This window comes from Lampetra fluviatilis, chromosome 35, assembly GCF_964198595.1.
Source record: "Lampetra fluviatilis chromosome 35, kcLamFluv1.1, whole genome shotgun sequence".
Lineage (NCBI taxonomy): Eukaryota > Metazoa > Chordata > Hyperoartia > Petromyzontiformes > Petromyzontidae > Lampetra > Lampetra fluviatilis.
In genome coordinates, this window is record NC_136309.1 from 1,817,584 (window position 1) to 1,831,527 (window position 13,944).

Below are 13,944 nucleotides of genomic sequence, written 5' to 3' on the forward strand. Positions count from 1 at the left end.
GGTGGTGAGGAAGAGGTACGAGGTGGTGAGCATGAGTGAGGTGGTGATGAAGAGGTACGAGGTGGTGAGCATGAGTGAGGTGGTGAGAACGAGGTGGTGAGCACGAGGTGGTGAGCACGAGTGAGGTGGTGAGGAAGAGGTACGAGGTGGTGAGGACGAGGTGGTGAGCACGAGGTGGTGAGGACGAGGTGGTGAGCACTAGTGAGGTGGTGAGGAAGAGGTACGAGGTGGTGAGGACGAGGTGGTGAGCACGAGGTGGTGAGCACGAGGTGGTGAGGACGAGGAACGAGGTGGTGCCGTGCTTTCCCGGCGGCTCTCACTCTCTGTTGATCATCTCGCCCTGCGGGTGCTTGAGCTGCTTCACTTGCTCCGAGTCGAGGAAGAGGTCCTTGAGGATGCCCTCGGCTCGGCTCAGGTTCTCGGCATTTTTCGCTCGGTATTGGAATTCTCGGCCGTTTTCCAGATTCTTGATATCCTATGGGACCAAATCGAGTAAAACAGGGGGAGATGTTAATACAGAAACTACACAATGGAACGATGCTTGGCAGTTGTACACAAGCGCACATGAAACAAATGATCACATTTGTCATTAACGACGCCTTATTGCAGAACAGTACACGGTTGGCACATGTCTGTTTTTCAGTGTACGGCGCTTCTTCACGACAGAGAAGGAGCACACTTCACTTCATGAAACATACGTGTGTTGCGAGGCAGTTGTATTACTGTGAAGGGGGGGGGGGGATACTTGTTTACTTTAAAACTTTTGTCACAAGCAGATCGCGTGGGGCAACACGAGCTACGAATCGGGAGGCTTCCGCTTCGAATCAAACGACAGCAGCTGGGCAGCCCTTCGCGGTACGCGACGTAACCTGCCAGACCTATCGGAGTTCGTGTAGCCCCGTTAAAGAAAATTTGGCTGCGGTGTACTGAGAAACGGCCGACCCAACAGCATTGCGCGGTCAGTCCTCGGGTGCTGGCGGTGGCGAGAGGGGGGAAAGAGGACCCTGCTGCTTACAATGGCGAGCTTGTCCTCCGTGTCGATGATGTCCTTCTCCACCTGGTCGGCATTCTTCTGCAGTCGGCTGATGAGGATGGCCAACTCGTTAGCCTGGGCCCTGCGGGACACAAGACGCAAGCGGACGTTGGTGCTGGGAAACCGAGGGCACTCGTGGGCGAGCTGCGGTTGTCCTTCAAGACGCCGGACATCAGCTTGTAGCCGAAATACAATTTTTTTGGTATTTATTTATTAAACACATTTTTTGTCATCTTACCAGGTAAAGTCCACTGAGCCACATAGCTCTTTTTCAGAAGCGACCTGCCCATAAATGATAACTCAACGATGTGGCTTATCATCGCGTGGACATTTATAGCAGCCAGTGTGGAGGAAGAAACCGGAGGACCCGCAGAAACATCCACACGACCACGGGGAGAGAGACACGCAAAGTCGAAATATACAGCAGCAGGCGTCTGCATCGGGATCAAACCGACGGCCCGGTTCAGGGCATGAAAACAAACGACAGTAGAAGAAGAATTGTAATTCATCTTCATCATTATAATTATACAGCTGAAGTGTTTACACAAAGCGTGATTTAATTCATGGGGATTTAATCAGTTTCTCGACCGGGACAGCGAGGAGGAGAAGCCTCATTATGTATTACCCTTAACTCTCCACACGTTCGCACACAATGGGAGTTGTTGTAAGAAGCTGTAGGTGTGTCTGCCGAGGGGAGTGGTGGCACGGAATGTTCTAAGAATGACTCCAGGGTCACACAGGCAGGCTGTGCGTAGTGAAGGAGCCCGATCATAATGCAACTGCAGTGCAGGAAGTAATTATAATAACTAACACATTATGAATAATAAGAATAGGATGGAAATAATAAAATAAAAAAAATAAAACATAATAAAATAATTCTCACGATGTTTTATTTTTATTATTTTATTATTTCCATTCTACGTGACTTTACCGAAAGAACCAAGAAGATGAATCCCTGCAGTCACGAAAGCTTTAAATCGAAATTTAATAAGAATAGGGTTTACCCCTTCTGACAAAACAGTTGTGTAAAGACGTTCAAACACCAAATAGAAACCATATATGGAATTGTCTTTGAAACTGATTGGTCTACCCCAGAGACAGCAGCCTTCTTCAGGGCATAGTCTCACCACCAGCGTCACACCAGAGAACAACGCCAAAAGGCGACCAGCACAAAGACAATGCACCATCAGAGCATTTGTAGATCGTGGTGAGCAGCTATATCGTGGGACCTTTCTGCCAGTATCACACATTATACCCTTTCTTGATCCGTGAAAACCTCAGAGTCGCAAAGTTACAAAAAGTGTTTGGCGATGCTGCGTTGGCTGCAGTGCAAAAGTGTAGTTATCAAAAAAAAAAACCCTCACATTCGTCAATAACGCTGTGGAAAAAAATATTAAATAATATATAGGCGACGTTTCTGACAGGCCATTACCCAAAATGTCGCCTATTACATACATTGTGTATATGCTTTATTTTGTTCTAAGGCCACAGTGTTATTGATGAATGCGTTGAGCATTTTTGAGTCTTAAAAGGCTGTTGTCAGAGGCTCCACCGTTGGGTTGTTGGGCCAATTCCAAAGCCACGGCAAATTGTGCGGCAAAGCCCGAGTTGTTGGAAGAGAGAAGTACCACAGCCGTGCCGTTATAAATCTCATGTTTGTGCGCTATGTTCCACTAAACTCTTGTTCATTATTATTATAAAGCCATTGAGGAAATATAAATACATGGCACTCTGATAAAACACTGCCCCATCTCCCCAGCGCAGAAGCTGGAAGTTACTATTTAGAAGGGGGTGCGGTGTGCTTTAATACAACGAGACTAAACGAATGATCGGTGTGGTGTTGTGAACGTCAACGACGGAGAGACAAAGGTGGCCGGGCGTGGTGCTGGCTCCCCGCTCGCTTGGCCTTCATGAGGTGGCTGGACAACCAGCACTTGCCTGCACAGTCTGTAAAGAGGCTATACGGGGGATCTTTGTCTTTGCAGCATGAAGTGTGCCAAGCGAAACGTAATGCTTTAGTAATACAGTAATGCTGTGGTAATAACATACCAGCAGCATCGAATGATAAAATGTATTTAGGGAAAGAGTGTCAGCATTGTCTTCGTGTCGTCTTTCCACGGCCAGCTGTTAACAACGCCGGTGGCAATGAGGTTCTCCACGCTTGCATACTGGACTGGAGTTCACAACCCACTCGCTAAATCCACCTCCACTCTATCACGGACGTAAATATTCAATGGCATTCCATAATCCGGCCCACGGACTTACGTTAGCTCGCATAAGTCTGTGGGGTCGTTCCTCGCACCTCCGATTAGCGCGGTCGGCCACGTGCGGTGGAAAACAAGTTCAACGTACGCACGAGACGACCCGTGACCGGGTTTGAACTTTTGAGTTCTCATCAGCAAACCGCGATGTTGAAACACCTTTCCAAGATTTGGGGCGGGGAAAAAACGTCACTCAACTCAAATATGTCCACGAGTTATAATTCAAAAGCGCTGCACTGCATCAGGGCTCACGCATTGCCGGATAATGGTGTTGTGTTCCACAATGTTCCATGCGATATTAATGTGTCCGTGCTATTGCTGCTGCATTTCAGTACCTGTCGTATGCTGGGCTGGGTTAATTGGGTTCTTTAGCCCAAGGCTGTGCCAAATACATCCAAACAAAATCTTCACGAAAAAAAAAAGTGCGGTTTCAAAAATGTGGGCTTCAACTAACCTCAATGCTTCCTAAACTACACGTTTTGACGTGAAAATTAAAACCAATTCTCACAAAACCCACTAAAAGGACAATTAGCCCGTATTTAAATACAGGTTCTGGTTTTACATTGATGGTGATCGCTTTTGTAATTACATTTGCTGGCAGAAGACACTGCCAAAATATGCAGCGAGCATTGTGGAATACATTGACTGTACATTAAACACACACACACATCTGCACCTGCCCAAACTTATTCCACATTTGTGGTTGATCTACCCCTTGGCAGGGAGATGACAAATGCTGCCCAAATCTCGGAAAAACAGGTTGTGTCGTTGATAGATGTTCTTTAATATGCGAGCAGAACAATATCCATTTCATTTATTGCCCATCCAAGAAACATTTTTGTGATCAGAAAATTGAAAAGACAGCATATGCTGTCCATAGAGGATTGATATTCTGGCTTTGGGTATTCAGGTGCCAGTTTGTTAGTGAACCCGGTGACCCCAGCCTGCTTCCTGGCTATGCCTCAACCATAATGGCGAGTCATGTCCGAACCAGGTTTGGAGGCCCTCTTCTTACTAACCACCCCCCACTGACAAGCGTGGTGAAATATGGTGAAACGAGCCCCTGTGAGCTGCCATGACTTAGGGAGGCCTTCATCCAGCAGTGGATTGACAAAGTCGTTTCTACCTATCACGAGTTCAGTGGTTCATTATCGTGTTTTAGATTAGCACTGGCAAAGTAAAAATTTTCGTCTTTTTAAAGTATTTTGATAGCAGGAGTTCATGACAAATCCAGCTAGTAACATTTATACCAACAACAACAACCGCCACTAAGTAGTGGTGACATCACCACGGCGCTTGTGCCAGGCTACGTGCAGGTTAGGGCCTCGTGAAGTGCCGAACGCCCACTGGTAGGTGGTCACAGGACAGACCCAGGTGCCATGGGTTGACTTGACTGAGCTGACTGGCCGACGCACCACCTGTGTTTACACCACATCCGTCAATACACACAACTCAACGAGGCGAGGAATCACTTCGAGGAATAATCTCACATGCCGGTCGTGGTTTGAAATTCCACATTCCTATGGTCCCCAGCCAGCTTAGTCGACACATATCGTCAAGGACCCCAACAGACATACCTCCCTGTACCCAATCTGATCTGGTGAGTTTCTGGCGCTGTTATCTGCTGATCAAGGTAGAGGACATTTTCAAAAACAGCTGTGATAGACTGAAAGCGCCTTCATTTAAGCGGGGGGGGGGGGGGAACATAGCTGGCACGTTTGTAAGCATATTTGCCACGATTTACCCCTCTGGTGATTCCATTTGTCGTTAACAGATTTCAAAATCGATCATTTTTGTTAACATCGCGGTGAATGTAGCTACCACTATTGAACTATTACGTGCAACGTATGTATGCACGTATGTAGAACTTATTTTGCACCGTACGAAGCCAAGCCGTGCTAATCGGGGCATTGACATAAAAGGTGTCATACCCCTGGCTTGTCAGGAGAAGGCAGTGTAGCAAACATTTGGACTCCACCTGTTCCGTCTGAATGGGATCGAGTGTTTCCCCCTCGCACGAGTGGGGTTTTCTCCAGGTGCTCCAGTTTCCTCCTCGAATGTAAAACTCATTATTTGTCCAATAACGGAGTGCAAAGCTTGGGCGATTGTTGGCGTGGCTGGCTTCTCGCTCGTCTGTGGTACCCGCTCACGCTTCGAGTCGTTGTTCGTCTAGGAGAGCGAGCGAATGCCGTGTGCGGTGGCGCTTTACAAGCTGGGCTCACCGCTATTCACTATTACGATATTCAGATTCGTACTTAAATGAGGTGATACTTGTGATGTCCATCAGGCTATGTCCCAAGTTGTCCACCGGCTCAGCCACTCGCCAACTTTGACGTCAAAACTTACAAACGTTGCCGATCAATTCCCCACCATTCAAAAGAATATTAATCTATGATATCATCTATAATAATCAATGATAATCTATAATAATCTATAATAATCGATTCATCACTAACAGCTGTACTTGCCGGTCATCGCCGAACCAAGTTTTGCAGTCGGCAAGAGTGGTTTTGTTTGTGTGGCATTGCTGTTGCATGTAAATGCTTCTAAAGACTTTTACAAAAGTACATTAAAAAAAATCCACTCAACAGTTTCGTGCCAAATTACAATAGTTTCCCAAATAAATCCGTGGGCCCTTACGTGATTTAGAAATAGACATTTAACTATTACGCAACAACAATTACCACAGAACCGACAAAATACAAACGCCCCAAATCTAATGAAGTTTCGGGATGGGTGTGACTTCACACTTCAGGACATTGAAATAGCTTTGATCGTTTCTATCACGCACATCGGGCTTCTGTTGACGCTGTCCTACAGTTCCTGCTCCACATTGTTGTTGTAGCTGGCCCGAGGGTAGGGCGTGTTGTGCTGCTCCTGCTGCTGCTTAGAGTCGGGAATCACGTGAGGGGCGGCTCCTGCAATTGGCGTTGTGAGCAGAGCTCTCTAATCTCACGTCCTCACGGCGGCGGTGGCTGTCTTGCATTCTACCTCGAGGCGTGGCAGTGGACCATCTTCAGCTCAACGACATCCCCACATTTCAGCTTTTGCCAGTCCACTGCCGGAAGTTCCCGCCCCCCCCAGCCCCACACTCTGAACTGCAGTCATGCGGGAGTTGTTTGACCATACGTGACCATGCTGGCCGGTGAGAGTTGGTGAAGGAGGGTGGTGGGTAGGGGGAGGCAGCCAACCACGGTGGCTATGAGATGTTAACTACCTCGCCTGGTATGCAGGAGGTCGTGGGTTTTATCCCGACCCTGACGCCTGCTGTGTATTTGGAGTTTGCGTGTCTCTCTCTCTCTCATCATCATCATCATCACGGTGGCTATGAGATGTTAACTACCTCGCCTGGTATGCAGGAGGTCGTGGGTTTTATCCCGACCCTGACGCCTGCTGTGTATTTGGAGTTTGCGTGTCTCTCTCTCTCATCATCATCATCATCACGGTGGCTATGAGATGTTAACTACCTCGCCTGGTATGCAGGAGGTCGTGGGTTTGATCCCGACCCTGACGCCTGCTGTGTATTTGGAGTTTGCGTGTCTCTCCCCGTGGTCGCGTGGATTTTTCTCTGGGTCCTCCGGGTTTTCCCTCCACATTTAGAAACATGCTTTTCAGAGAATCTGGCTGCTATAAATTTCCACGTAATAAGTCACTTTGCTGAGCTCTCATTTGTGACCAGGGTGCTTCTGAAAAAGAGATGCATAGCTTCGTGGGCCTTTCATTGCAAAATAAATAAAAATAAGTTTTAAAGATCACTCGCCACTGGGAATAAAACTTTAATCTAGGCGTTAAACACTTTACACGGCAGTGAGTACTGGTATTGTGTAACCCACAAACTGGAGACTAATCCACAGGGCCTGCCTCTTGAGATGAAGAGTCGGTCTTCATCCAGCAGTGGATAAACACAAGGCCTGCCTCCACCTTTGCACCCGGTGTCCAAACCAACTCTTACGCAGAGACTGGGAGACTGGGCTCTCTCACGCAACCTGGCGGTCACACTCCCGCATTGCCAGAGTCATGAATTTGAGAGTTGTGTGGAAGTTGCTCTGTCACCGTTTGCCAGAGAAGTGATTAGTAACGAGTGGCATAGCGGGGGAAGGCAGTCTAATGGGATTTTGTGGCAGTAAGTGGGTTGCGGAATGCAAAGGAGGAAGGGAGGGAGGCCCAGTTGCACAACACATGAAGCGGTGGATTACCCTAACTTGTATACATGCGTGCCGGTAAATACAAATTAAGGGAACATTGTGAAAATGGCCACGAGGCGGCTTGGGAGATTTTGTGAGAGAGGCAGAGGAGCCCAAGGCCACGGCGGGAGACGGAGTCTGCAGCGCAGGCCACGGGGAGGGATGGAGGAGGTAGGCAGAGCGGGAGCTGCGAAGCTGGGGAGAGAGAGCAGGCGGGACTCCGGGCAGTGGCGTTGTGATCAAGTGTGCAGGCGGCCAGAGGGGTCCAAGGCGGTGGGCCATGGATGAGGAGGCGATGGGGGGGGGGGGGGGGCATTTAATGCCTTGTGCCAGGGCCCGTGCCACCCATTGGACCCAGGGGATCTGCAAGGCTGTGGGAGCGAGGAGGAGTCGTGAGGACGGCGGTGGGGCTGAGGAGCAGAGCTGTCGTGGCACGAAGGAGTCGTGAAGGACACGGAGTGAAGGACACGGGAGCAAGGGTGAGGGGGGGGGCCGGACTGGGAGGGGTTGAGAAAAAAAAATGGCCAGAACCACAAACCAAGAAAAGAGCGGACCAAAAGAAAATGCATCGTGGACATTACGAGTCTAACTGAAAGTGGATCCGTTTCGAATGGACTTCATGCATTGCCGGCGATTTTGTTGAAGGGAATGTGACAACTGCGATCTCGAGTAGAAAACCTCATTTTTTGAGAGCGTATTTTCAGTGACAACACAGCTCCCTGAGATAGTTTGGAAGGAAGTAATAGGGAGGGTTAATATTACGAACCATCAACAAGATTACAATTTGCACCATCACAATCAACACCAACGGCGAAACGTATCGTATGTGCTCGTTCCCTCCTTTAGCTGCCATTCCATCACCAATCTCGTCCATCAGCCATCAACCCATTTAGTGAATGAATGGTCTTGTCCTTACCCAATACGCCGTCTCTAATTCGTGGACAGGCCAGGCTCGCCATCACGGCACCGTGACATGCCAACAGTCACCAGGGTCAGTGGTGGGGGGGGGGGGGTCAACGAAGGAGGGTCACGACGGGCCTTCGACGGTAGCTCGCCGCGAGGGGGTTTACAAATGGCGCGCCGCACTCGGCGCCTCTGCCATCTCGGTGCGGTGGCCGTGGGTGCGAAGGGCTCGTCGAGCGAGAGAGCAGACGCGGCGATTTGTTGCGAACGCGGCGCGCAACATCGGAGCCCTCGAGGAATCCATCACGGAAGGGAGTGACAGCGCTGCGGCATCGGAATTTTGCCAAAAGTGTTGGAAGACACAACCCACACGTGGTCGAAATAGCACGTATAGCAATGCGTTGGGGAATGTAATACGCTGCAAGGTGAACCCCCTCTGCCTCAAAGAGCTGAAGCAGAGGAGGTATTTCGGGGCAGATCATGCAGACACGAGTTGTGGGACATTTCACCAGCGGGTGAGGAGACAATGACCGTACCAGCCGGAACATGACCAATCTTATCATCAAGCCGAGGTTGAATGTTGTGGCGAGTTATTTCGATGGGAGACTTCCTGGTCATGGCAGATGTTGACGATCTTGGGCTGCGAGGTGGCCAGGGGACGGCAGCAGTAACACGAGAGATTCTTACACATGTTCCTGTGGGGCTCTTAGAGTGCGATCCCCTCGTAATTCCTGGGGTTTCCTCCGAGTGCATTGGGCACACCGCTTCCCTGCACCGGAAGGGCACGTCGCGGTGTAAGCCACTTTTTGAACGGTGGAATTTCAATAAAATGTGCTTCGTTAAAATATAGGCCACGAAAATGTCAGCCTGTCTTGTTGCTACGCGACGCACGCTCACAACAACAATAATGATGATGATATACAGGCCCCGTTTGGCAAGCCACTGCTGGATGAAGGCTTCCCCGTGATGTTTCACACGCGGGGGCCGCATGACCATACTTCCCCACACTTGTCAGTGCGGGTTTGGTGAAGGGGGACAAGCGGATGCATCGCTCGCCACCGACGTCACCCGTGACTAGGACTCGAACTCGAACTCTGGAAAGCCGCCGAAATTCGAGTCACACTTGAAGACTCCTTAAATGCTACAAACACAAAGTTTTAGAAGGCGTGGTCACGCCCTTGCATGAGGAAAACAGACGATAAAGTTTAACCAGCATCTGAGCTGCGAGGTGTGGACGGAATAAACTGGTTATTCTGGATCACAATTCACGTCCCAGCCCATCACGCCCATCACGCCCATCACACATTAACCACGACCTGTGCCATGCAGCCAAACACGGACAAAGCTCCCCCGCACGGCCTCTCACAGAGTGTAGGGGCAAGTGCTGTTAGCGAGCACTTCTGAAGGCCGGCACGGCACACGATGGGGTGGGTGGCCAGCAACACGCCCGGCCGCCTTTGTCTTCCTAGTGGCGATGTTTACATAAGTACTCATTTGAGGCCGAGTCGACGTAGGAGAAGGCCCAGGACCGGTTCAAACAATCGTCACCGGTGTTGTTGGCCGTGAGCGGGAATCGAACTCGGGTCGCCGGGTTCGTAGCGTAGCGTAGCGCTAACCGCTGGGCCACCGCACCCCACTGCCTTCAACTCCACCCTCTCTGTGCCTCCAGCTCCCCGGGCATCCCACAAGTTAGCGATGCCTTGAACGTTCACGAGAGAGCCCAGGCCCCTTAAACCAGTGGCTCTTAGCCTGGGGCGCGTCACGTCCCCCCTCCCACTGAGAGTGCGAGATGCCCTCTCTGGGGCTGTGCGAGACACGGCCAGAGTGATTTTTGGAAGGTCAAATGATCGAAAACACAAATCGAGCACCGGCACGTTAAGTACAACTTACTTTGTTTAAATCGGACCCTGCGTGTTTATTAACATGCTCAAGTGTTTAACGACTGAGAACCAGATGGGTCCAAGGTTGCAGTAAAGGTCAAGAGCCACTGCCCCCCAGACTATCTATAAGTGCAACTAGGGCCGGAGTAAGACGTGGGGGCTTTTAGGGGCTCCAGCCCAGGGGGTCTTCGCCAGCTGGAGAGGGCCTCCAGAGATGGAGTGGAAAGTTATTTAATTTGTGAATGCCGAATTGTATTTGTTGTTAGCCGTGTAAAAATACCATGTCATTTTTCGTTAACTTTGTTTTCCTTTCGAAAATATTCCTGGGGAGGGGGGGGGGCCTCACAGTACCCTGTCGCCCAGGGGGGCCACAGAATCTTTAACCGGCCCTGAGTGCAACGCGTAACATGCCCCCTGCCTGTGGTGACAATGCCTCACGGTGATGTTTGGACAAAGGCGGGTCATTGCCCGAAACGTCGCCTGCTCTCCGTTTTCCTCGGAAGGGGTGCAGACAGACGTTTGGTATCGACATCGCAAGCGCGCGTTTTAGTTTTAATTCCGGAAAACTCGTCCGTTCCACGTCTGTTCCGCGTCTGGTTCGCGTCTGTTCCACGTCTGTTCCACGTCTGTTCTACGTCTGTTCCACGTCTGTTCCGCGTCTGTTCCACGTCTGTTCCACGTCTGTTCCACGTCTGTTCCACGTCTGTTCCACGTCTGGTTCGCGTCTGTTCTACGTCTGTTCCACGTCTGTTCCACGTCTGTTCCACGTCTGTTCCACGTCTGTTCCGCGTCTGGTTCGCGTCTGGTTCGCGTCTGGTTCGCGTCTGTTCCACGTCTGGTTCGCGTCTGTTCTACGTCTGTTCTACGTCTGTTCTACGTCTGTTCCACGTCTGTTCCACGTCTGGTTCGCGCGCACGCAAATTATTGGTTTCGCTGCCTGTGCATTCGAACGGCGCGAGGATGGCCGCCCAGAGGACCCATCGCGCTCCAACCGCGACACGCTGCACCGAGCCTTGAAATCCTCGCCGCGTCAACGTCGTTTTGCCACCGAATAACAACAACAACAACAATCGCCGTCGTCGTCGTCGACCATCGCACACAAGCGAGGAGTCTGCGAGCGAACGATATACAACGCCCACAGCAGAGGGTTGGGGGAAGTGCGCAGTGCAGAAACACCTGTGCCACACCCAAGGTGGACGGACACAGGTGGAGGTGGTCAGCTGAACGCGCACACTTACAACAAAACAGGAAGAAAAAAAAAGTTGCACGCACACCGGTAGAAACGCACGTAGGTACGCGTACAGGTGAGCGTGTGCACGATGCCTCGTCAAGGTAAGCGCGAGCATGTTCGGACGGGTAAAGGCGTGCCGGTACACGGGCAAGTACGCGCACAGGGACATGCACAGGTGAGGACACAGGTAACATACACGAGTGGACACACCCAAGTACAAAGAGAGTTACATGCACGCGCAGGTGCGTGCGCAGGTGAACATGCACGCGCAGGTGCGTGCCCAGGTGAACATGCACGCGCAGGTACGTGCGCAGGTGAACATGCACGCGCAGGTGCACGCACAGGATGAAAACACAGACACGTGCGTAGGTGGATACACACACACACACAGGTGAACACGATAAGGAAACACACACACACACAGGTGAACAAGATAGGGACACACACACACAGTGAACACGATAGGGACACACACACACACAGTGAACACACCCAAGCGACTGCATATAGATGTAACTGACTTGGGGCAAGTGCTGTCAGCGAGCAGCACCTATGAAGGTCGGCACGGCACACGAGGTGGTGAGCACCACGCCCGGTCGCCTTTGTCTCCCCAGTGGCGATGTTTTACTACACACCGCTACCAGGTACTCATTTAAAGCCGAGTTGACCTAGGGGAGGCCCAGGACCCACTCGCATCATCGTCACCGGTGTTCGATGCAACACACGCAGGTGAACGCCCGCGCGCATACAACACACACACACAAGGCAACCAAACACACTCGACAACACACAACACAATCACACACAAGACAAGCACACACACAAGAAACCCACACAAGAAACCCACACACAACCACACACACACAAGAAACCCACACAAGAAACCCACACACAACCACACACACAAGGTAACCACTGGCGTCGCTGTGGAGAACAACTTAAGCAGGCGATTGGCCTCCTCCACGTATTTGCGCCTCCGCTTATAAACATTAAAAAAGCAACTTTTTTACGCACACACAGACACACGCGCGCGCGTGCAGCACCACCAGTTAAACGCGGCAACGTTGGGTCAACGTTGGGCCAACGTTGCCGCGTGGGTTGTCACCGTCCCACGTTCACCTGGGTGCCCCTGCAGCTTCCACCACCCCCACCACCACCACCCCCACCCCCACGACCACTCACTTCTTGATCTTCACCACGGGCGGTTTCCCAGCGGCTGTGCTCGAGTCGCGGTCCCCTCGCCGCGGGAGCTTCAGCCCCTTGAGCATGGACATCGCGCCGGGGTCCTCTGGCGGTCCCGATAGGACCTCGCGCCTCGCCTCTCACTCCTCCTCCTCGTCGCCAAACTCGACGCGGCTCAGCCGCAGTCCTTGCTCGGATGCTCGCAGGGCAGAGAAGTGGCCGGGGGTTGGGATGATGGTGGCGGTGCTGCTGCGACGGAGACTCTCAGAGCAGCGGTGCTGTAGCTCACAGGTGAAGGGGACGAGAAACAGGTGCGTGTGTGGTGTCCGTGAAGGCGTGGAGAGAGATCTGCTCGCACCGTGGGACGCGGCGCACCCGTTTTAAGTGGCGCATCGCAGCCCGATGGGAGGAGGAGGAGGTGGGGGGGTTGCCTGGGCGGGCCCCGAGAGCAGTCGCGCAACGAGCCCGCGGCTCTCTCCGCCCGTCTCACCTCCCCCCCCCAACCCCTCGCCCACCGCTCTCTCCGTCTCTATCGCTGCCCGCCCCCACCCAGACCGTGTCCATCCCCACTCTCCCCCCGTGTCTCTCTCCATCCCCATTCTCCCCCCGTGTCTCTCTCCATCCCCATTCTCTCCCCGTGTCTCCCTCCATCCCCATTCTCCCCCCGTGTCTCCCTCCATCCCCATTCTCCTCCCGTGTCTCCCTCCATCCCCATTCTCCTCCCGTGTCTCCCTCCATCCCCATTCTCCTCCCGTGTCTTCCTCCATCCCCATTCTCCCCCCGTGTCTCCCTCCATCCCCATTCTCCCCCCGTGTCTCCCTCCATCCCCATTCTCCCCCCGTGTCTCCCTCCATCCCCATTCTCCCCCCGTGTCTCCCTCCATCCCCATTCTCCCCCCGTGTCTCCCTCCATCCCCATTCTCCCCCCGTGTCTCCCTCCATCCCCATTCTCCTCCCGTGTCTCCCTCCATCCCCATTCTCCCCCCGTGTCTCCCTCCATCCCCATTCTCCCCCCGTGTCTCCCTCCATCCCCATTCTCCCCCCGTGTCTCCCTCCATCCCCATTCTCCCCCCGTGTCTTCCTCCATCCCCATTCTCCCCCCGTGTCTCCCTCTATCCCCATTCTCCCCCCGTGTTTCCTTCCATCCCCATTCTCTCTCTCTCGAGCTCCTCCTGCATCCCCCTTTCCCCCACTACCCCATGTCTCCCCCAATGCCCCCCGCCCGTCTTCCCGTCGCTTCCTCGATCCTTTCGCGGTCTTCTTGTGCATCC

General features: G+C 52.2%; 1 protein-coding gene across 1 annotated transcript in view; it reads right to left on the minus strand.

The window, feature by feature from the left end:
- The window catches only part of LOC144944468 (periplakin-like), a 35,506-nt gene extending 22,469 nt beyond the window's left edge, over positions 1–13,037 (minus strand). The window contains exons 1-3 of the mRNA XM_078872633.1: positions 12,675–13,037; positions 1,016–1,115; positions 321–475 (exon numbers count right to left, since the gene is read on the minus strand). Coding sequence (XP_078728759.1) covers positions 321–475; positions 1,016–1,115; positions 12,675–12,766 — 347 coding nt within the window. The 5' untranslated portion in view covers positions 12,767–13,037. The remainder of the gene's footprint in view (positions 1–320; positions 476–1,015; positions 1,116–12,674) is intronic.
- Between the last annotated feature and the right edge of the window lie 907 nt (positions 13,038–13,944).